The following is a 24,110-nucleotide window of genomic DNA, read 5'->3' as shown; positions in this document are numbered from 1 at the left end:
GGCGTGTTGCCGGAAGCATAATACCACTCCCAAAAGTGAGGCACTGAGCGTTGGTCCTGGCATCAGTGAATCGTTCAGACTCTGGCCTCGATATTGATATGAACAATGGAAGACGATTCGGTTCTTGAACTTTTATGACTCACCATGTGGTGTGGGACATACTGTCGGTCCACCTGTGTGGAGTTTGCATGTTCTACCCGAGCCTGCGTGGGTTTTCTCCGGGTACTCCGGTTTCCTCCCATATTCCAAAAACATGCATGGTAGGCTGATTGGACACTCTAAATTGGCCCTATGAATGTGAGAGAGTCCGCTGGGATTGGCTCCAACACCCCCTGCGACCCTAGTGATTCAGACGGTTCAGAAAATGAATGAATGAATGATAGGTCACCCAATAGAAAAGTGGTTCTATCGCCTGACTTTGGTGCGGATAGTCTGTGTTCGATTCCCACTCACTGTGGTGGGATTGTGAGTGTGGGAGGTTGTCTGCTTCATTGTGCCTTGTGATTGGCTAGCAATGAATTCAGGGTGTCCCTTACCTGCTGCCAGTGGTTGACTGGGATAGGCTCCAGCACCCCCTTGACCCTAGTGAATGAATACTAATTGCTACTATTTTTTAAAGACTAAAAATAGTAGTCACTTTCTCTACAAAGAGTTAAAAGGTAAGTGTCAATGTTTAAATAGCTGTCCACTGCTAAAGTGACCACTGTCCCTATTAAATATACAGTAATACATCGATTATCGCGGTTGATGGGGGGTCGGACACCCCCGCCCACCACCTTTTCTTCAGTGTTGAGTCCTAGTAGCAAGCGGAAGACGGGAGTTGCTTCTGCTTGGGAGTTTCAGCGTGGATTTTCACATTCACATTTATGAACTTAAAAAAAACTTAAAAATGAAAAAAATAAAAATAAGCCGCCTCGTGGTGTAGGTTCACTCGCCTGACTTCGTTGCGGGCAGACACGGGCTCGATTCCCGCAGGCGGCGGTATGATTGGGAGTGCGGATGGTCGTTTGTCTCTGTGTGTGCCCTACGACTGACTGGCGACCAGTCTTGGGCAATGTTCCCTCTAATTTTTAGTTTGTCTGGGCAGAAATACAACCTCCCTGAGCACACTGAGTACCGGTGTGAGCAACATCATCATTGCCCGTTATGGGCACACACCAGTATCACACCTGCCGTAAGCAGGTGTATGTCTACTACACATTAATGATTTAGTAATAAAAAATGTCATGATTAAGATCTATGAATGGGCGGCCCGGCAGATGAGTGGTTCGCGCGTCGGCCTCACAGCTAAAAAAAATAAAATAAAAAATTGGGATTTTATTTTGTGCGCTCCATATGATTTGCTGTGCACAGAGAAGACGAAAGTAGTGCACAATTGCGCACGTGCGCAGCTTAGAAGGAACATTGGTCTAGGCCCTAGGGTGTAGTTTACCTTTTCTCCCTAAGACAGCTGGGTTAGGCTCCAGCACCCCCTGCAACCCTCTCGAGGATTGGCGGTATGGAAGATGAAAAAAAAATCCGCGATGTAGTGAAGCAGCGATAACCGAAGCGCGAAGTAGCGAGGTGCTTCTGTACAGCTTTATGTCGAATAGCTAAATGCAGGTAGTGACTTAGGTGTAGATGCCAAATAACGAGATTCTTCTTTCAAAAGAAAAAAACAAAAACAATTGAATACAATATACACGGTGCCCCCTCCCGCCACCACCACAACCCACCTCTTCCTCCACCTCGAGGCTATACGTAGCGGCTAACAGGGCGCGTGTGCTCGCGTTTTTATCCATGTTGTAAAGCGAGTCCACGCTGGAAAGTGTATATGCTCCACGGCTGAAGGAGAGACAGAACCACGCGGTGGGTGTTGGCGGGTGCAGTATATGTAACAGGCATCCTCTCGCGTGGAAACACAGAGGACGAACGTGACGAGGCAGCCGAAAAGCTGTTACGCAACCATTGACCTACTAACACATATTTTTCGAAAGGCTGCCGCACAAAGTGGAGCAAAGTGTCCGGTAGCGCACAACACGGACCAGCTCTAGCAAGGAGACGGATATCAGCACTCGAACGTGCCAGAGACAGCAACGGAGGAACAACTTATATCTGTTTTTTTTTCATGCTGAGGTTTTGTCTAAAGAAAGGAGGAAACGGGAACGAGACTGCTTTTGTGTCGGGGAAGCCTTAAGGTTTTGCTCCCCTCCTCCACTATTCAAAGGTATGTTTTGACGGCGCGGACCCCGCTCTTGTCTGTTTTCCCTCCTGTTTTGTTTGTGTTTTGGGGTCAAATAATCGCAATAACACACTATATAAACGCAGAATTTCATTTTCTGATTGATTTGCGTGGTGCGCACACGCCGGTTTACGGCCGGTTATTGTTCACATGGCGAATCAGCCGGCAACCCAACCCGTCTTTACAAGACGCTCCTTCGAACAAATAACACGTTATGTTATTTTGTCGTTCTAATTTGTTTACTTGTGCCTTACAATATTTGTTGGACTAAAATGGACTGGTGACCGCGTGGTTTACTGTGCGTATGTTCAATGTCAAGTCTAGGTAATTTCCCCCCGGTGGTGTTTTCCTACGAGTCGACCGAGGCAGCTGCTTGCTTGCTCGCTTTTGTGGGGCTAATAATGCTAATATTACTCTCACATACGGTTAGCCTTGTACATGACGCATAATGGTTAACGCAGAATGGAGAGCACTCATATGAACGGTCGTGAATAAAACTGAAATATGAATGGAAACAAATGACTCAAATCTTGCGCTGCGTCAGTTTTTTTCCCTTTAATTTTCACGTGCCGTAAACCTTTTTAGGCTAATTTACTAATTTTCCTCATTAAAATTAACTTAACCCGACATATATTCACGCCAGGTCTCGATTATAATTTATATAATAATATATATTATACTTTTTTTCTACTCATGTTTGAATTTTTCATATTATTAATAAATATTCTAAATACAATTATAAAATAATTGCACTTTAAAACAATAAGGATATTAAAATGAATACAAAACTGTAATTATGACACCCAACAAGACTCAACAAGTTCTCAATTTTACCTATATACTATCATGTATTACTTATTATGTTTACTTATTATTGTTATTATTACTTATTACATATATTACGTATAGAATTTCCCTCATCCACTGCCATTGACAAGGCTAGATGTCCAATTCATTTAACTATTCCAGGGAAGGTGGTCACTACAATGGGCCATTATAGAGCAAGTGATTATTTTTGGTCATTAGAGTAGCTCAAATATTAGCAATCAATGAAAAATGTATTATTGTACTTTTCTATTATTTCTATACGTTATACTTAGATTTATACAATTTTAATAAAAACTAAATGAATCAAAATGAATAAATACCCAGCCACCCTTGTCAGTATAAGCAGTTCTGTACCCGAATGAAGGAAAATGAATAAATACAGAAATACACCTAGTTACACTTAATTGTTTATTTGTTTATTTAACCCATTGTATGCCAATGACAAGGATAGATGTTCAATTCATGTGCTCATGTTTGTGCCTTATAATGGTTTAAAAAAATCATAATTCATCTATAAAACGTTTAAACTGGGAGGACTCTTTGTGATTGCTCGTTTTAATCCCTTTTGCCACACGTAGTCAAAATAATTTGGACAACTAGCGCTGTCAATGGCAGTCAATGAGTGCCTTAGAAAGGTTAGTGAGGCTTAGGGATGACATAACCAGCACGCAGCAGGGAGGTGCAAATCTCCCTCCTGGGACAAAGGGCCCTGTAATTGATTCCCGTTTCCACTCTGCTTATTATTTGTTTTCTGATTATCAGAGCAGACGTCTAAAACAAGTCAGTGGAAATATGCTTATACATAATGCCATTGTGAGATATTTGAGTGGAGTGGAAATGTGAGGTAAAGCGCTGGTCTCCAAAAATGCCTGACATGACCTTGTCGTGACTTTGCTGAAATTGGAAGAAACAAGTGAACCTTCAAAATATGAAGCAAGGTGGGGAAAAAGGCCTGTCTGGCAGGCAGAGTTCTCGTGAGCATTTTTAGCCCGTCTGCTGCCAGCTGGTCTGCTTTCTGAATGAAATTAGGTCAGACCTCTATTTGGGTGACATACGTACAAGCTCCTCAGACTCACCATTCAGTCTTTTGCTCTAGGGCAGGTGTGTCCAACTCCGGTCCTCGAGAGCCACTTTCCTGTCTGTTTTCCGTATCTCCCTCTAATCAAATGATCAATTAATCAGCAAGCTGTCCAGGAGTTTGATCACAATCCTGATTATTTGATTCAGATATGTACGTACATACATGGAAAACAGACTGGATAGGGGCCCTCGAGGACCGGAGTTGGAGACCCCTCCTCAAGGGATTAAAATAAGACAACACATTCCTACAGGGCTTGCTCATTATCCATGTCCCACAAGAGTTATTTTAAACAACACTTCTGTTGGTATTAGGTTTTTTTTAAAGATGTGGAGTCAACAACCTTGCTATCAGGGCCAATACACAGGCCATACTAAAAGAATGGCAAAAAATAAGATGCTTCCATTGAACCAATGTTTATGAATAACATTGTGTGAGCTTTTGTGGGTTGTCTGCAAATATACCAAATCCAAACCAGTGCCAAATATCACACATCCATGGTAAATTGGATCAAAATAAAGGGGACCATACTTGTGCTTTTCATTGCCATATTCCATGCGACTTTTTATTCTTAGTATTTCATGTGTCTTTGAAACGTTTTAACATCAGATACAAGTCTAGTCTTTTATTCCTACCCCCCTTGAAACCTATATACACAAAGCAATGGGGCAAAATGGAGGCCCCACGTGTGTGCGGTTGGAGGAGGGGAGCAAAGATGCCTCACTGTTGACTCACTCGCCCCAGTAGGGGTCAAAGGCGAAGCATTCTTGCCCAAGTAAAAGGTTCCTGGAAACAGCTTATAGTCTGGAATAATCAGAATCTTTCCAGTGTGTTCTATGGCTGACTTTAAAACAGCTAAGACGACCTGACTTTAAGCTAAAACTCAACCCGAACCCTTGTACTGAGGGCAAACGAGCAGCAGATTTCAAGTCAGTAAACTACAAATGTCGTGGTGTGCGCATTACACAAGGCCGACCAAAGCATGTGCCCAAGAAGGAGAAAAAGCATAGAAGCCCCTCCCCATGCGAGCCAAAGAGAGGCAGTTACGCGTGACTTTGGCTGCAGAGATGGGTGTGTGCTCTGACGTCAATGCCATCTCCTGCTATACTTTTTCATCTGCCTCTGATGCTCATTGTTTGCTGCTCCTGGATCCTTTTGGCGCGTACAGCGCTTCATGTTGCGCTCAAATCGATACGTTCATACTATCGGTGTTCGTCTCTTCATTTCCTCCTGTAATTTACCTCTCCCCCCCTTTTTTCTTTTTGACTATTTATAGAGTGCACTCTAATAAGCTTTCCTTCTCCCGCCCTCCCGCTCTTGCAGTCCTACTGACCTATTTTATGGCGTACTGTCAAAGACGGGAGGAGTGTTTACTGCTTAGCCGTGTTTCTAGGTCAGTGGGACAGCAGAGCCAGCGAGCTTCCTTCCCACACGCTTTTGTTCTCTTCCCTCCCTCTACGGTCTTTATGAAAATAATTTGTAGTAGGGAGGGTAGTGTCGACCCTGAAATTTTTCCACATCTGTTGTGACCAAATCTCTCTGCTCTGTGGAGCAATGCTCAAGTTCTCTTTATGAAAGTTCGCGGAGAACAGAGACAGATAAAAGGTGGTCATACTGGTTTGGTAGCAAGTCTAGTCTTCGCCTCTAGTTACCAAGTTATAAAGAAAGAGGTGTTGCGGTATTCCGATCATCAATCAAGCAGGTTCAAGGTTAAATAGTGTTTTTCCTGAGTTTCCTGAGTAATAGATGATGTAACGAGTTCATGGGCGGTCATACTGGTTTGGTAGCAAGTCTAGTCTTCGCCTCTAGTTACCATATAAAGAAAGAGGTGTTGCGGTATTCCAATCATTAATCAAGCTGGTTCAAGGTTAAATAGTCTTTTTCCCGACTAATAGATGATGTAACGAGTTCATGGTGTTCTGGCTTACGCAGAGTAATGCAGTAACCAGATGTGGCAAGAAGCTGAGCTGAACTGAAAATTTGTTTGGACAAGTGCACAACCTTTCATTCATAAAAGCTCCAAGTTGATTCTTCTTAAACTATTCTCAAACATATGGTGATCGCGTTGAATTAATCAGCTCTAAAAGCTTTTAAGGCAATATTAGGACAGTTTTTACAAGTTTTCTGCCTATTGAAGAGTAACATATCCACTACAATAAGGTGTTGCAAGCAATTTGAAAATATAAAATATTTTTTCATTTACTCACAAATTTTCCATGCAGTTAACAAAGGGAATGCATTAAAAGCTTATCCTATGAGATGCGTTAGACTCATTAATTGAAGCAAACGTAGTAAAAAAAAGTTACTAGTACTCTATTTTAAAATAGACAAGCCGACTCAAACAGTCATGTCAGAAAAACTATATATATATATATATATATATATATATATATATATATATATATATATATATATATATATATATATATATATATAAAATGCAACATGCTTATTTATTTATTACCTATTTGTCTATGTCTAAAATGTCTTTTCCTGTGTCTGTATTCTCACCCTCTTGCTACTGTAACAGTGAAATTTCCCGAATACGGGATGAATAAAGTTATCTAATCTAATCACATCAAATGATTGCAACTGCATTCACCTGTTTGTTCAGTTGCAACAAGATTAGCTTTATTCTGAGAAACCATGCAGGACCAGTAAGTTGTAATTTGTGGTCTCATAATCAGTCGGGGAAATAAAACAAATGATGCTCAGATTGTGGTGTGGTTTAGAAGTGAGAAAATCATAGATAATAGACATTTAATGAATTACATTACAGGCAGTATTATAAAAACCAGAAATACAAGAGTTTAGGAAGTAGGCTTTTCCTTCCAATGCTGCCAGCTTTTTTGTAAATGTCATTCAACCACAAAACCTTTTAAAATTAGACCGCAGTGATTTATATAGTACTGACTGTTCTTACAGGATGTGGAATCTGACCCCAACTTGACAGAAATGTTGATTATATGCTGACAGTCTAACTCTTTCTCTCTCTTTCTCTGTTTCTCTCTCTCACGACATAACAGAGGCTGAAGCTGGATCCTCAGGGAGCCCCAAAGTAGACAGCGTGACCTACATCTTCTGTACGGCACGGTGATGAGAAGCATTGTGGCCTGACCGGCATCACAGCTGTGCAAAATATTTGGAAAGACTTCAGATAACTCAATTTCAACTTCTCAGAGACTCCAGAGACTCACTGTGTGCAAAGAAAACTAAAGAACTCAAACTCCAACCTTTTTTGAACAGATTTTTGTTAAGAAAATAAGTTCAATGTCTAAGATGTTCATGGAATCCCATCTCTTCTTAATCTTCTTGGAAAATTTGGACACTTGAAACAGTCTAATTAAGAAAACAATCAGCTGCAGAAATCAATGAGGCTCTCCCTTACACGTGAACAAATACCGGATTTGGAAGTCTTTGCTGATCCCACAACATAGTGGTAATAGTTGTATCAAGACATTTTGCTTATAACTGCGTATCTTTCCACTACACACTTTGCTGGAGTTCCACTCCGGCCCCACCTGGGAAAAATGGAAAACCTGAGTCTTCATAACCAAGCCACCAGCAACAATAATGCCTTGGAGGTGGACGACTTCACGGCCTATAATGACCTCCCTTCCCCTCTTCCCGAGTCCGGGGCACGGGCCAGCAGGCAGGCTAAAGGTTCCAAGCCGACCGTGGCGTCTCGCCGCAAACGTGAGTTCATCTCAGATGAGAAAAAAGATGATTCCTACTGGGAAAAAAGGAGGAAGAACAATGAAGCAGCAAAGCGCTCTCGGGAAAAACGGCGCATGAATGACATGGTTCTGGAGAACCGGGTCATGGCCCTAAATGAGGAGAACGTTCGTCTAAAAACGGAACTACTTCAGCTCAAGTTGCGCTTTGGCCTCATCAGCGCAGCGTCCTATATGGAGAAAAGCCAGCAGATCGCTAGCAGCTCGGCAGCTGATAATGCAATAAGCAATGGAAGCGGTGCAAACGGGACGTCCACTAACCCCTACCTCTCAAGTAGTGGCTACTCCAGCGCATCCCAGGCGATGCCAAATTCGGACTCTTCTGAAACCGAACAGTCCAGCCGCGATGAGCGCCACTCTGCGCTTCACAAGTTTTCTCTCAGAGGATCTGTGTCAGACTTGTCTGACGGATCCTCAAGGGACAGCCCCGAGCCTTTGGGGTACAACATCAAGATGGAGCCTTCCAATGTGGAGATGGCAAGACTGGAAAGCACTGGGCCCTCTGGCAGGATCGTTAGTGGCTTGCCTATGCGGGCCTACCAGGGCATCCATCCCGCTCTGATGTCTTCTCACCAGCAGAGCACACCGTTAGCTGAAGCTGCCTGCGACTACAAGCAGCAGCGGCAGGGCTGCGTGGAAGCCTCCGCTTCCACTGCCCAAGCCACTTCTTCCCAAAGGAGTGTCATCCTCTACCGTTCTAGCACTGGATGTTACCCGGTGGAGAGCCACAGATCAAAGGAGCAGCAGAGCAGGCAGCAGCAAAGGCAGCATTTTTCATCCTCAAAGTTCTCAGAATATTCAGTGAGCGTCGCCGAGGTCGCCGAGAAGCTAGAGAGGACAAAAACGATGGATTGTGAGCAGTACGAATTTTCCGAGACGCCACGGGAGCAGTTTGAAAGCCAGCAACAGCACGAGAACCTTCACAGGCTTTACAGCTGCCGGGATCCGGAGAACGGCCATGAGCAAGCTGACAGTCGAAACCCCTTCGCCCCTAATCTGATCCACAACACTGAGGAGGGCGCGTCGGCTTTCTCACAGCACAATGGCTATCTCAACTCAATGGACGAAGAGCCTCCGGTTCTTACATATGAGGGAGGCCCTAGAGCTGACGGCTTCTACCAAGAGAATTCATCGGCTAAAGATACATCGTCTAGCGACGGGGACCCCCGGAGCTCCGACAAGGAGGCCTCGACAGACGATGAATCCCCCTCCTCGTCATCCTCCGACATCAGCAATTACCACCAGAAATCCTCGGCGGCTGCCGGGCCGTACCGAGAATGCCAGGCTGAAATCAAAGCGACTGCTCTGCCTCACAAACTGCGTCTCAAGAACCGAGCAATGTCCAACGGGGCCACAAAAGCACAGGTAGAGGTCTTTGTGGGTATTTCCCAGTCCCCGTCCCCCACTCTGCCCCAGCACCCTTACCTGGCACTGCCTAGCAGCTCCAATAGCAGCCAGGTCAGCAGCGAGACCAGGGAAGCAGAGAATGAGATGGATTTCGCCGAGGTCGTCAGGCCACGACCCGACGAGTGGCTGGACTCTGAAAAGACGTCCAACAATCGTTAAAGGTGTATTTAGTCACAAAAGTGGGACGCTGTAGTTTTGGACTCTACAAGAGTGACAGCTCAGTTCATCTGTTAGAAAAAATGTTGCCTATCTAGGAAATGATTTCCATCCACTTTTACTGTCACCGTTTTCCCTTTATTCTCGCCTACCTCCCACATGTCCCTCAAGTTTGAGGAAAAAAACATCATTAACTGAGGGACAAAATAGAACGAAAGTTTCCATCGAGGATGAATCAGGCTTGCGTACACATTTAATGTGGCATTATGAGAGCGTTTCTTTGACCAAAGAATATTAATTTTTCATTAATGTCACTTTGTTGGTACAGTCACATTATATACTGGTCCTCTCTGAATAACATTATCAATCCTTTGTCTCCACATGTCTTTCTCACTTCTCAAGCACTTAGATTGTATATTGTCGTGACATGCATTTGCTTATATGAGGTATATATTTTGAAAGAAAATGTGGCGAAAAAAAAACAACAACAAAAAAATCTGTCGAATGCAGAAGTCCTGACCTTACGAGCTTAATTTCTGAGGTACAAAGTAAATGCCTCAAAAATGCCAAGCAATTATAAAAGCCACACGTTTGAATGAATAAGTGAACTTTGGTTCCATTTTGGGGGGTTATTTGATCTTCACAACTCCATAAACGCTCCAATTGTCATATCGAGCAAGCCTATGTGGTCATGCAATGCTGACAAGCACGAGGCGAGTCTTGTTAGCCACTTGTTTGCCAGAATGGATACACCGTAAATTTCAGGTGTCTAATAAAATAAAGACTAATCTCAGACCAGCAAAGCTGCTCCTAATTTCCTCCTCATAAGGTGCCTCTTTTACTGTGCCGTCTCTGCTCGTCCCTGCATTGGCTGACGACTTATCAAGCACTGAACTTAAGCTGCAGCACTTAATCTACAGTAAAACATACAATCTGTTCAACAGTTTGACTTCCTGGTGCCTGCCTCTGGTCACTATGTATAAATGTAAAGTTGTCTTGATCACTTGTATACTGTGGTCACTATTTTTATTAATATTATTTTCTATTATATTGCATTAATATTTTGTCTATTGTACGTCATTTTATTGTCCTCATGTTGTGTCATTTTTCTCTACGCTCTTTCAGGTTGTGCTGTGTTTGCTCATGTTACCCCAGGCAATGATTTGTACTCTGTGTTACTGTATAACCTGTATCGTTTGCCTAAACCTTTTGCGGAAAGGAGTCCTCCAAATGACAAGCTTGTCCAGAAGTCAAAATGTATAGTTATCTATACTTCACATGGACAGATGCAATGGGTGAAAAGATCCTTTATTTTGATTGTAACTGTTAAAAATGGGGAAAAATAAAAAGTTGATGAGATTTCATTTGTCATCTTGAAATTCTTTTGAGTACAATTTTATTACTTAGGAAAAAATAGAGGGGTTTCTATAGAAAGTATCAAAATTGTCTGTCAATATTGCAATGCTGAACAAAAGTACACTGACACTGTGGAGCAGCGTGGGAACAAATGTTAGGACTATTAATTATTTACACACATTTATGAAATTCATTAGTGAACTAAAACCAATAAATTGGAAAAACGTATTTCTAACCAGGGGCCTTTACAATTGGTTTGAAACAAACAAAATATGCAGAGTGGAACTAGTAATAATAAAAAAAAATCTCACAAAACATTTTGTTACTGGGAATTTCCCATTTAGAATTCACAAATTTCAAACATTGAATCAACATGAGCTTGAATACGTCCCAATAAAGACCCACCTAAAAGATTTTTACCCATTTTGTATGAGAAAAATGGAAGTAATGATCAGCCGTTATTAAAAACAAGTTACTTCAAGAATATTTGGACTATTGAATCATAAAATGAATGGGTTTCAAAAGATAGACTGAAGACAAATGCATCCAGGATGAAATGACTTGAATGTGGGTCATTTTTTATGCATGTTGTGCATCAAGTTCTGGTAAAAACGACCAAACTTTTCATTCCTCAAAGTAATGCAGTACAATATTGCAAATACTACTCAGGCCTCAATATTTGCATGCTCATAAATCTTGCAAACATAAAAGTGACATTCATAAACTCGTTGCATTATCTTTTTAAAAAATGTCCCCCAAACCTTTGCAGTCTAAAAGATTGTGAAAATGTGTCATTATTGAAAAAGTTAGGATATTCCTCACAATTAAAGAGGAGGTACAATGTCTAATATTTGCACTCAAAATGGCTAAAGGACAAAGATTGAGAAAGGAAGTGTTTATTAATAAGGTGCAGTTGGCCAGTATTGCTCAACACCATAAACATGTTGTCACACCATCGAGTGTAGCTGAGCAACAAGCGGAATTACACAACTTTTCTGTTACTTGACACCTTTATTTGACTACGATAGTTTGGTAACTATTAACATGGCCCAGGTGTCACTGGCAGAGGTCACATTTGACCCAGTGTTGGAATGTGAAACAAAGGCTGGCAGAATGCTGAGCAAACATCCAAATCGGCTCTTGAATAAAATACTTTCAGCGCCTATTTACATTGTGTACTGTCGTGTTCCCCATGCACTGAGACAATAGACATTGCCGCAGCAAAGTAAGCATATAACAACCCGAACAGCATCTCTGTGCTTATTAACTCACTCCTACTATTTTATTCAGGCCACCGTGGTGATGTGAATTGTGCAGAGGGTTATGAGAGTAAAAGTAGGTCAGTGAGAAGGGGTAGGGAATGATGAAGAGGAGAGGGGAGGAAGAGGGCTTACATCATAGGCCACTATAGTTTACATTCGGGCAAACTATTCAGAAAGAAGCTCTGTTTTTCCAGCATGGAGGAGCAGGTTTGCAGAACAAAGACTTGGACTCACAGTTTTTTGTGACATAATTTTTGGGAACAGAATGTTACCCATTAGTATTGGAACTGACACATGGTAATACAAATGAAAAATTAATTATAAACATATTGTTGTTGTTTTTCTTTTTTATATACTGATTTCTGTATATTAAATGTGCAAGGAATTGAACTTTGACAGTTAAAAAAAGATGTTGTGGGTAATCGACAACATGTATGATGGACAGAAGGTGGGGGGTCGTTTAAGAACTTGAGCAAGCTTTTGCTGCACTGCCTGAAGTGATCCAGAACCCAGGCTGGTTATGTAACCAGGATGCTCCAGTATGTAGGTCAGCAGAAGGAGGGGCAAGGATGTAACTGAGCCGCGTACGTGTGTGTGCGCGTGTGCACATCTGTGTGTGTGTGTGTGTGTGTGTGTGTGTGTGTGTGTGTGTGTGTGTGTCCTTGAATGTTATTTAAGCTGGATGTCCTTATGTCAAGCAGACTTGCAACACCATCACACCCCTGGGAACATTTCCTTCTCTAATGAGGGAACGAGAAGTGACATTACACGTAACAGTCTTATGTAGGAACTCCGATGAGTCTGCTTGTTTTGTAAAACTAGGTTACATCATGCTGACAAGTTTGTTTATTAACTTGCATAGCAATCAAATATTTGGGTGTGTACTTTTTAAATTAGCTTTCAAGGCAGTAATGTATTTTATGTACAGTCCATGGAATAAACAGTATCTATACTTGTAATTTTGGCCCCCAATACCCCTTCAAAGATGATTTTTTTTACAGTGGTATCCGTACTTGCTAAATTAATTCTTTGCAAAAGTGGTTTTGTAACTTGATTTTTTTGTAAGTAGAGACACATTTTACATGTGGATATGTGACTTAATTTACAAATGAAGTGCCATGCCATGTACTTTGTTGAGCTCAGCCTGGTGAATTCTGATCCCGCCCAAGGTCCCCAATATGAGACCCTAAACCAAGGGTGGGCAAATCGGTACTCGGTTGTTTGGTCGCCGGTCTTTTGGTCGACAGTCTTTTGGTCGACGGTCTTTTGGTCGACGGTCTTTTGGTCGACGGTCTTTTGGTCACCCAGAAGGTTATTGATAATTACCATTTAAATCGTTGCTCAAATTCCCTAAATACAAACTGCGAATTATTATATAGTCATACTTAATGCCCTATTAATTATTAGGCTAGAGAAAAGCTCCAAATTTCCCGTACTTTTATTGTGTTTTGTTGGAGAACTTGTTAAGACCCTGACTGACGTAGCTTCTTAAAGGGACAACGCATGTACATACAAACTCTTATACACTCACACATCGGCTCAGTGAAACTGCTTATGGCCATTGTTGGCTTTTATTGATGCGTAGACCGTGTTGTTTTACCTTGTTTTGTCGCCGGTCTTTTGGTCGCCCGTTGTTTGGGTTCGGGCGACCAAAAGACGGCGACCAAAAGACCGGCGACCAAACGACCGTACACGGGGCAAATCAGTCCTCAAGGGCTGCTTTGGGTGCAGGCTTTTGTTCCAACCAATATAGCAGTTTATTCAATGAGATTTCTGCAGAAAACAAGACGCACCTGACTGCAATCCACTGATTGCACTTGAAGGACACCAGATTGGTGAAAAGGTGTCCTCTTTATGGGTTGAAACCAAATCCCATAATATGGCCCTTTGTTATATTTGCCCACTCTTGCTATAAACCCCCCAAAAATATAATAGTGTACACAGTTGGAGGAAATATATATGCAAAACACAAAAATTATTTATTCAGCCATTAAAATAATAAGACCTGCAAAGACATTTTTCAATGTGTTGGAGTTGCGAGTGCGTAGGTGAGGGCGGAGGAGGAGGCAAATGTTTTGCTGCTGAAAAAAAACATGTATACACATGCATGTAAACACACAACTTAATAATTTAAAATTATTTCACTTTTGGTGAATTATTGATCTAATGCCAATTGTCTTTGGTGATTTTTGAAATAATTTGCCGCACATTGGCAAGACTAGTGAAGACACGTTAACACTTCTTCTTTTCACCCGCACCAGAACTTTTATGGGGCCCACAATGACAAGCAAAAAACAAAGCTGCATTCTGTACACTAAGAAATACTCAAGGAATGTGTTAGAACACTGACAAACGAGGGTCAAAAGCACATGAATTTGCAAATGAAAAAGTGGCCTGAAAAGGGATTTTTGATCAGACCGTTGTGCTCAAAGGCCCTCACTCAAAACAAAATACAGGATGCTACAAGAAGATATTTGAATTTTTGAGATTTTGCTTTTCGTGTATTTAACTCATTTCATGCCGTTGACAACCATGGACGTCCAATTCAATGAAACTGGGAGGAGTGAAGGTGAATGATCTTTCTGAGCTAGAATTGATCATTCACTCAGTCTTTAACACTTAATGGATTGCACATCCAATGTGGTCAGTGGAGCCTTATCTCATCTCATTTTCGGACCTGCTTTAGCCTCACTAGGGTCCCGGGAGGTGCTGGAGCCTATCCCAGCTGACTTTGGGCCAGAGGCGGGGGACACCCTGAATCGTTGGCCAGCCAATCGCAGGGCACAAAGAGACAATCAACCATTCATGGTCACACTCATACCTAGGGGCAATTTAGAGTGTCCAATCAGCCTACCAGGCATGTCTTTGAAATGTGGGAGGAAACCGGAGTACCCGGAGAAAACCCACGCAGGCCCGGGGGAGAACATGCAAACTCCACACAGGTGGACTGACCTGGATTTGAACCCAGGTCTCCCAAAGTGAGGCTGACGCGCTAACCACTTACCCGCCGGGCCGCCAGTCGAGCAAATAAGTTATATAAAAGGTTAAGACCAAAGTAATGCCAGTGACTGTAAAACAAATCCAGTGTGGTCTGTTGGCTGTTTCATAAGAACGCTAGGTTGCCTGTCGTGACCTATTCAGTCACGCTGCCTCTGTTCTGCACGGCGCCAGAAAACTAGGTCACTGTGTTGATTAGTGTGTGTGCGTGTCGGGGTGTGTGCTCTACAGTATGCACGGTCTTGTTGACACAAGACCAACAAAAACACACGCACATCAATGCATGACAAAAATAGGTCATTAAGAATTTGCGTACATCTATAGTAAAAGTAGGCCACGCGTGTGTGACAGTAGGGGCGGGGGGGCGGCTAGGGTGAACATCATCATGTTGTTATGCAATATGAAACCACCCCCGTGCCCTATTAGCATATCTTGTGGCCTCATGCTAGACGAAGTGAACTGCTCATGTGAATTTGTTATACAAATGGGGAATTTGGATGATCACATTTGGCATGCAATTCCTGTCTGGACAATTTTTATACAGTACTAATACAGTTTGGAAAAGTACACACTAATAGTAGATGTTGCATGTGTGGATTTACACTAATAATAACATTATTGTATCATTGTGATTAAGATATTTCTTAGGCCAGCAGAGAAGGCCTCGAAGGCCCTGACGGCACACCACTGATATACTATACATATACATATACTTTCTTGCATATTAGCCGCCTCCGCATATAAGCCGTACCCTTAAAATTGCCTTTAAATCATTGAATTTTACAATTTCCCTCTTATAAAATGCCCATTGATTCACAAATTTCACCCTCATATTAATGGTTTTAATAGGGAGTACAAATGAGTTACTGTGCGGCCCAGCGGCTGAGGGGTTAGGGCAGCGTTCTCACAGTGGGAGACCTGGATTCAAATCCAGGTTGGTCCACCTAACATCATATAAAGCTTTGGACTTACTTCGGATCATATTTGCATCCAGGCTAATATTCCTTTGCCTGCAATCTTGGATCCAGACAGAAAGTGCATTTTCCAATCTGATGATGGTCTTATTTTGCGTGTTTAAGACCCTTTTGGCATCCTTCAACAATGATATTGAGGCAGTTTTACGGATGTTAGTCTCTTCCTTCTTGATATAGCGAAGATAGATTCATTAAATCCATATTTTGGAGCTACAGTCGCGAAGCTATTTATAGCTATTTATATTTATAGCTATATTAGAGTCACTTTTTCATTAAGTGTTAGCATTTTTTGCTTTTTCTTCAGTTCGGTAGATGCACCAAAGGATAGAGAGCGTTTAGGCGGCCAAAGACGCTTGGGCGATATGAATTGGCCAATCGGCATCCGGGATCTCAAGGAGTGCTGGCCAATCGGCTTGAATCTTGGCAGTCTGAAACATTCCTCGGTGGTGCGGGAAGCATCCATTGTTTTTTTTGCGGGGGATTTTTAATATTTTTAAATAATGTTTAATTCCAAATTAATATTTTTTGACCCGCGAAACAGTGAACCAGCGATAACCGAAGGAAGCGCAAAGTAGCGAGGTGTCTCTGTATATGTATATTCATTACTCCTTATCAGCTAACCACTAATGCTCACAATCACACCGACACTGAGTGGGGATTGAACCCAGACTGCAAGCACTAAAGTCAGCCAGAAGAACCATTTGAGGTTTGCAAGTTCATCTTGAGGTTTTTCTAGTTACAAAAAGCATTACCAAACTGTAAAAACTACATTGAGCCTTTACCTCAGCCCACACTCTAATAAAAATATACACCTTCATAGTTAACAACATGATGCATTGAACACATTTTTTCCACTAGACACTGAGCTATATTTTCACTTATTCATCTTCTGAACCGCTCACGAGGATCGTGGGGTACCGAAGCCGCCCAGAAATGGTCGTTCCAAAATGTGCAGAAAGACATCACAAACAATACAAAAATCAGCCAACATTTTTAAAAGGATTGAGAGTTTTACATAAATACCTATTGCATAAGTGCCCCAAATTGTGTATTTAAGAAAAATACTTGGACATAATGTATGGTGTCCTCAGCGCGGTACTACTGTCTTTACCATGCTTAACAGATTTAGTGGCACTAACACGTGTGTTCACATTGAAATATGTATACACAATTGAGCTGCTGCTGCTGCTGCGATCCCTGAACCACTGGGGACAACTGGGTTGACTTGTCTTTTTATTGCAAGTGTTCAACTTCAAATTCAGCTGAAAATGACAAGCAACACGCAAAAAGGAGTGAGGTACCCTGCAGCTCTTAAGTAGATTAACCCATTTAGATTGGTCTCAGGCAGCCATTTCTACCATCTGTCCACTGTATAGTTAAAGAAGAGATCCACTATACTGTGCAACTACTCACATGCACATATACACACATAACACAACATGATGATCCTTCTCACAGTAGCCTCACCCTGACAATGAAATAAAAAAACATGCAACCATTAATCCTATTTTTTGGACTCTTGTCACGTGTTAAACGTACAAATGTTAACTCATCCCTTGATACATAAAATTACAGGATGGAAACACTTTGGGTAGGAAGTTGAAATCATCATGTCATATTGATATGTAGTGGCCAGCGCGTTGACCTCACAGTTCTGAGATTGTGGGTTCAATCCCAGGTTCGGACCTTCCTGCCTGGAGTTGGCATATTCTCCCCGGACTTGCGTGGGTTTCCTCCCACATCCCATAAACATGTGCGGTAGGCTGATTAAACACTCTAAATTGCTGTTTGGTATGAATGTGAGCATCAATGTTTGTCTGTCAGTCTGGCCCACAATTAAGGGTGTCTCCCGCCTGGTGCCCATAGTTGATTTGTATAGACTCCAACACCCCTGCGACTATTGAGGATAAGTGGCACCAAAAATGAATGAATCAATCAATGTTACATTTGAATCAGTGTTGAAAAATAATCACTGATGTTAAATATTGTTTATGGTGGAAACAACTGTTCATTTGCCATTTCCGATTGGCTACAAGAAATTGTTTTTTAATTATAAAGAAAAAATCTTCAGTGGCACTCCTGCTGTGGCAGGGGATGTGTCTCTGAAAGTCATACTATTACAGAAGTCAGGTTTATTCATGCCTAATTTGTCTAATCTAAGTACAGTAATCCCTCGAATATCGCTTATATTGTAGACCAGAGATAATTGAAAAACGGCGAAGGAGGATCACCCCTATTATTACTGACATATTACGTTATCGAAATATAATCTTTATAGCACGTCGCTCTCACAGTCGGGGACCTGGGTTCAAATCCAGGTCGGTCCACCTGTGTGGAATTTGCATGTTCTCCCTGCTCCTGCGTGGGTTTCCTCCGGGTTCTCCAGTTTCCTCCCACATTCCAAAAACATGCATGGTAGGCCAATTGGACACTCTAAATTGCCCCTAGGTATGGGTGTGAGTGTGCATGGTTGTTTGTCTCCTTGTGCCCTGCGATCGGCTGGTCACCGATTCAGGGTGTCCCCTGCCTCTGGCCTGGAGTCAGCTGGGATAGGCTCCAGCACCCCCTGTGACCCTAATGAGGATGAAGCGGTTCAGAAAATGAGATGAGATGAGATTAAGCAAACCTCCCTGTTTTACTGTGGTGGTTACATGGGTTTCTCAAGGCAACACTGGCCTCTATTGGTGATATAGGTATCCACAGTCATCTCATTCGCAAGAAAGTTGGCCACAAAACAGCTTTTAAATATGTGCAAGGTTTATGTTAGACTCCAAATAGAGAAATCCTCATCAGCATTCATTTCATGTCAATGGACAAGTAAGAATTTTAAGTGCTTAAAACAATCAAATACGTGGACATGTCAAATTTTACAAGTGAAAAGGAGGGCACTTCAGGCCAGATGTCAGAAATTTCATCAGGATGCCACTTCATTTGCCCACGCTGGTGTTCTATCATATTTTGCTAGCTATCAGAAATTGCAATTATGGGTTTTGCGCAGCATGCCCCAAGACCCTAGTGAGGAGAAAGAAAATGAATAATAATAATAACAAATATTTCAATATTGATTTTTGCAAAGGACGGTGTAAGGTTTATCACAGTAGGAAATTCAGTAAACAATAATGTGCTGGAAAGAAAGTGTAACAGATGACTCTTTAGCTAGCAAAGCCAACAAGAAAGAGCGGAGGAACATTGCACATGACAGAGGGACATACTGGACCTCATATTGAGTCTTTGTTTGTTATGGAAGCTTATTGTGTTCACCTTGAAAATAAAAAAAAAGCCATGGAAGCCTGAAAAACGGCCAGGGCTGTTTTAATTTTTAAGGTAATTTGGATATAAAGTACTGGTCTACTTACAACATTTTCAAGTTAAGAAAAATGTTCTGGAACCAATTAATTTCGTAAGTAGAGATATGAGTGTATATTGGAATCTTCAATTCTTCAAATTATCACACATTTTACCTTGCGAAATGTAGTGCCTGTGGGGAAAAATGGCATATATACCTTAAGTAATTAACAAATTACATTTGCGAGACAAAGAAGTCCCTAAATGACTAAACGTCTGTCGGCGAAACGTCTGTCGGCGAAACGTCTGTCGGCGAAACGTCTTTCGGCGAATTGTCCGGTCACGAGGCTACACTTGTATAATGCATCTTAACATTGTGGTCTACAAAAATGTCCACATGTGGACACCATAGGTGAAAGAAAAAAAAAGTGCCATATCAAATAGTCAGATCTTTATTCCTCAATCTGTTGTACAATGGTATATTTCAATGTACATTTGACTTCTGTGACAAAACATATAAAGTATAGCAGCATTATGGCTAATGACCCTAAACAGCTAGTTACAGTGTCAACTTGACATGGGAACGGCAGAAAAGTCCCCATCTCGCCCCAACGAAGACCAAGACATTATGCTAGGATACATTTCTTCACCAAGGCACCATAGAGATGAAAAAATATTAATACCATCATGTCAATGCAGCTTTAATGGTCAAGTACCATATGTCCCCATCTCTTGCAAAGTGTATTATTGAGTGTCATGTAAATCTGTCAAGTCCACTTTTTTTTCATATCTTGGCAGAGACAGCACTATAATAAATAATAAATATGTATATATATTTGCCAATATTTCAGATTATTAATACTAGTTTGGAGCACAAAATTACAAATAAAATAACACCCATTGTAAATATAGATAGAAGCTTAACAGTCAGACCCAAAACAGACGACAACATAACACATTCAAGCTTAAGTCAGTACTTCAAATTCACTAAACTCTGCACTTTGAAAGACAATGTAAACAGGGTTGGCAATCAGTGAACAGTTTTCAAAGGAAGGATGCAGCAACAGTGGGATGTCCCTTCACTTAATGGAAGTACTTTATCTTTCACAATATTAACCTTGTTTACAGATTGACGATTAAATAATTATATCGATAACTGGTGACATAACTTTATATCAACTACATTCTTTCATGCAATTAACAGAAAAAGATAAGCGCAAGACAGCAAATGCACGTTTTCTCCTTTACTTGACTTACATGATCATTCATCCTCTATGTTGTACTAAACACTGAATTGTGGTTTAAAAACAAACTAGGAGTTCATGCTCAAAATACAACAAAACAATGCTGCAAAGCAGAATACTGGTATAATTTCAATACTTAATATTTAATGCTCTATTAAAACCTTTACACAAGAAGAAAATAAATACTATGAAACAGATGTCATAGTTCAAGATAGTTGAACACGACTCGCTATCCAAGAACATTTGCAAAAAAAAATACCAGTGTCAGTGCGCAGCTATATTCTGTGTCCCACTGACACATTTCCAAGTGCTCAAGATCTGACGCACTTCATTAAGTGATGAGAAGCTAGCTCAGGTCTGACGTGCAAATGTTTGAATGCAGGGTTCCGGGGCTGGAGCAGGAACCTATATGTCTCCCATGGCTCCTCCAGCGTTGGTGCAGGACAAAGTCATAGTTGGAGGTGGTGCACATAGCGTAATACACGTTGGATTTGTCGGGGATGTGGAGTTCTGAAATGCAAGCAATGTTATGTTAAAATGACTTAGAGCTGGGCGCTAAAATAACTATCGTGAAATAATTTTTGTCAGCAAAAATATTAAAAACCTTGATAATTTTAAACTGCAATTACACCACCTGATCACCACTGAGAACGGGGGCGCTGTTGCGAATGAACGCTAGTTCCAGACCAACGCTCAGCAGAAGAAGAGGATGTTGGGGAAACTTGTTTTTAGAGGCGAATGAACGCAAAAGGACAATAATACAGCTAAAATAAGCGATTATGAGATGCAGGACATCACAGAACCGACCCACACAAAGATTCAAGTGAATTCTCCCAGGCGCTTTCTTAATTTTTTTTAAATGCCTCGTAAATACCTGTGCACAAAGAGCAGCCCTATTGAAAAGTCCTTAAACCACTGTCCTCATTTGAGGACAGCTTGTAATAATTTTCAAACTTGATATTAAGGTGTTTCCCCATTTTATGTAAATGTTCTGAAAATGTTGCAAAAATATAAAACTTGTTATCTTGGGTTAAGTTTATCCAAGTTTTTTATTTTATTTTTTTGTAAATGGATATGTGAGGTAAATTTACAGTTTCTTTTTGTGAGGCTGAAAATAGTCTGCTTGCCAATGGTGATGTCTTCAGTTGATTATTTTATTTATTTCATATTGCACAGCAACTTTTGGTTTGAAGGTAAATTTAGAAAAATAAAGTCACCAATTTCTGTAGTTTTGATTCTTTACTTTTCATAGTGTCAGGAGGGAGTTGTCTTATCTCTTTTGCACAACAGACCAACAAAAATACCTTTTAAATTCATCTTATTTCATATTGTCCTTTCTTATAAAATAAGGTAACATAGTAGTTACTTTCATCTATAATCCTTATAAAGCGTGATTTATGTGTGTGTGAGTGTGTGTGTGTGTGTGTGTATATGTTAAGATTCTCTCGCTACGTTTGTCCAAACCGTGCAACGTAGGGTGTTGAAATTTCTTTATGGTGTTTTTTATGTAAAATATGGGAATCACACCAATGGGAGCGTCACGCTCACCGTGGCACCGACACTATCTCTAGCGCCTTTTTAATCCTAATTTTTCTTCATTAGAGTCTTCTGCATGCATACTCTAATTGATACTCATTGATTAGCAAAAGTGAAAAAATGTTCTCAAAATAATTCAGACTTTTTTTTACTTTCAAAGTGGTGAAATGATTAATAAATGCACACATTTGCATTTCTTTTTACTTTTAAATTGTGAGTATGGCTCTCAAGGAATAATGTTTGCAAATATGAATTGTTTATGGCTCTCTTCATCAAAAAGGTTCCCGACCCCTGATTGAGAATTATGACATTCTGGAGCGATCTAATGGAGGTTTGTTTGACACTCATTCATGCCATAAAGTTTGAGATGTACCACATTTATCAAATGAGACTTACAGCAGCTCAGGGGTGGCCAATTCTGGTCCTCGACTGGCGCTTTCTGGTCTGTTTTCCATATCTCCCTCATCTACCACACCTGAATCAAATGATCAACTCATCAGCAAGCTGTCTGGAAGCTTGATACCGATCCCGATTATTTGATTAAGGTGTGTTGATGGACGGAGATATGGAAAACAGACCAGATAGCGGCTCTCGAGGACCGGAGTTGGCCACCCCTGCATTATCTGATACTGAATTCATCATAATGTACTGTAGGTACTCGGACGTTTCGTCGAAAGACGTTTGGTCCCTGGACGTTTGGTCGACCGGACGTTTGGTCGACCGGACGTTTGGTCGACCGGACGTTTGGTCGACCGGACGTTTGGTCGACCGGACGTTTGGTCGACCGGACGTTTGGTCGACCGGACGTTTGGTCGACCGGACGTTTGGTCGACCGGACGTTTGGTCGACCGGACGTTTGGTCGACCGGACGTTTGGTCGACCGGACGTTTGGTCGACCGGACGTTTGGTCGACCGGACGTTTGGTCGACCGGACGTTTGGTAGAACGGACGTTTGGTCGCCGGGTTCGCGAGTCCCGAGGTTTGAGTCACGAGACTTTCATTTGTTTAACCCTAACCCTATTCACTCAATGTTAAATAATAGTCATTAAATCCCTATTCATCCAATGTTAAAATCTATCAATTGCATGCGAACCCGTTCTACCAAACGTCCGTTCTACCAAACGTCCGTTCTACCAAACGTCCGTTCTACCAAACGTCCGTTCTACCAAACGTCCGTTCTACCAAACGTCCGTTCTACCAAACGTCCGTTCTACCAAACGTCCGTTCTACCAAACGTCCGTTCTACCAAACGTCCGTTCTACCAAACGTCCGTTCTACCAAACGTCCGTTCTACCAAACGTCCGTTCTACCAAACGTCCGTTCTACCAAACGTCCGTTCTACCAAACGTCCGTTCTACCAAACGTCCGTTCTACCAAACGTCCGTTCTACCAAACGTCCGTTCTACCAAACGTCCGTTCTACCAAACGTCCGTTCTACCAAACGTCCGTTCTACCAAACGTCCGTTCTACCAAACGTCCGTTCTACCAAACGTCCGTTCTACCAAACGTCCGTTCTACCAAACGTCCGTTCTACCAAACGTCCGTTCTACCAAACGTCCGTTCTACCAAACGTCCGTTCTACCAAACGTCCGTTCTACCAAACGTCCGTTCGACCAAACGTCCGTTCGACCAAACGTCCGTTCGACCAAACGTCCGTTCGACCAAACGTCCGTTCGACCAAACGTCCGTTCGACCAAACGTCCGTTCGACCAAACGTCCGGTCGACCAAACGTCCGTTCGACCAAACGTCCGGTCGACCAAACGTCCGGTCGACCAAACGTCCGGTCGACCAAACGTCCGGTCGACCAAACGTCCGGTCGACCAAACGTCTGGGGACCAAACGTCTTTTGACGAAACGTCCGGTCAGGGTACCGTATGAAGTTATACCGTTTCCGTTGTTGAGCATTTGGCAGAGGGTGAAGTCCTGACAGCTGAACGTGTCCTCCAAGTTGTGTTTGTCCAGAGCCCTCTGAATGATTTGAGGTGTGTGATCCTGACTGGTTAGCTGAAGGAAAAAGTGAATAATCATTTG

The 24,110-nt window shown here is 41.8% G+C and overlaps 2 protein-coding genes across 3 annotated transcripts in view; one reads left to right on the top strand and one right to left on the bottom strand.

The window, feature by feature from the left end:
* The first annotated feature begins 1,739 nt into the window (after positions 1 to 1,739).
* Positions 1,740 to 10,783, top strand: LOC144078095 (uncharacterized). Its single transcript, XM_077606294.1, has 2 exons — positions 1,740 to 2,206; positions 7,154 to 10,783. Exon 2 carries the CDS (start codon positions 7,658 to 7,660, stop codon positions 9,425 to 9,427), a length of 1,770 nt encoding a protein of 589 aa, XP_077462420.1. The 5' UTR covers positions 1,740 to 2,206; positions 7,154 to 7,657; the 3' UTR covers positions 9,428 to 10,783.
* Positions 10,784 to 19,734: 8,951 nt separating this feature from the next.
* Positions 19,735 to 24,110, bottom strand: part of rgl3a (ral guanine nucleotide dissociation stimulator-like 3a) — a 28,920-nt gene continuing 24,544 nt past the window's right edge. For both annotated transcript variants that reach the window (XM_077605654.1, XM_077605655.1), the window contains 2 exons: positions 23,966 to 24,083; positions 19,735 to 21,052 (listed from right to left, as the gene is read on the bottom strand). In XM_077605654.1, coding sequence (XP_077461780.1) covers positions 20,889 to 21,052; positions 23,966 to 24,083 — 282 coding nt within the window. In that variant the 3' untranslated portion in view covers positions 19,735 to 20,888. The remainder of the gene's footprint in view (positions 21,053 to 23,965; positions 24,084 to 24,110) is intronic.

This window comes from Stigmatopora argus, chromosome 7 (assembly GCF_051989625.1).
Source record: "Stigmatopora argus isolate UIUO_Sarg chromosome 7, RoL_Sarg_1.0, whole genome shotgun sequence".
Taxonomy (NCBI): Eukaryota; Metazoa; Chordata; class Actinopteri; order Syngnathiformes; family Syngnathidae; genus Stigmatopora; species Stigmatopora argus.
The sequence above is the reverse complement of the archived record's forward strand: the minus strand, read 5'-3'. Positions and strand labels throughout refer to the sequence as shown.

Excerpts from the sequence above, each read along its gene's own strand:
- LOC144078095 (XM_077606294.1), top strand. The coding sequence starts at position 7,658 with ATGGAAAACCTGAGTCTTCATAACCAAGCCACCAGCAACAATAATGCC.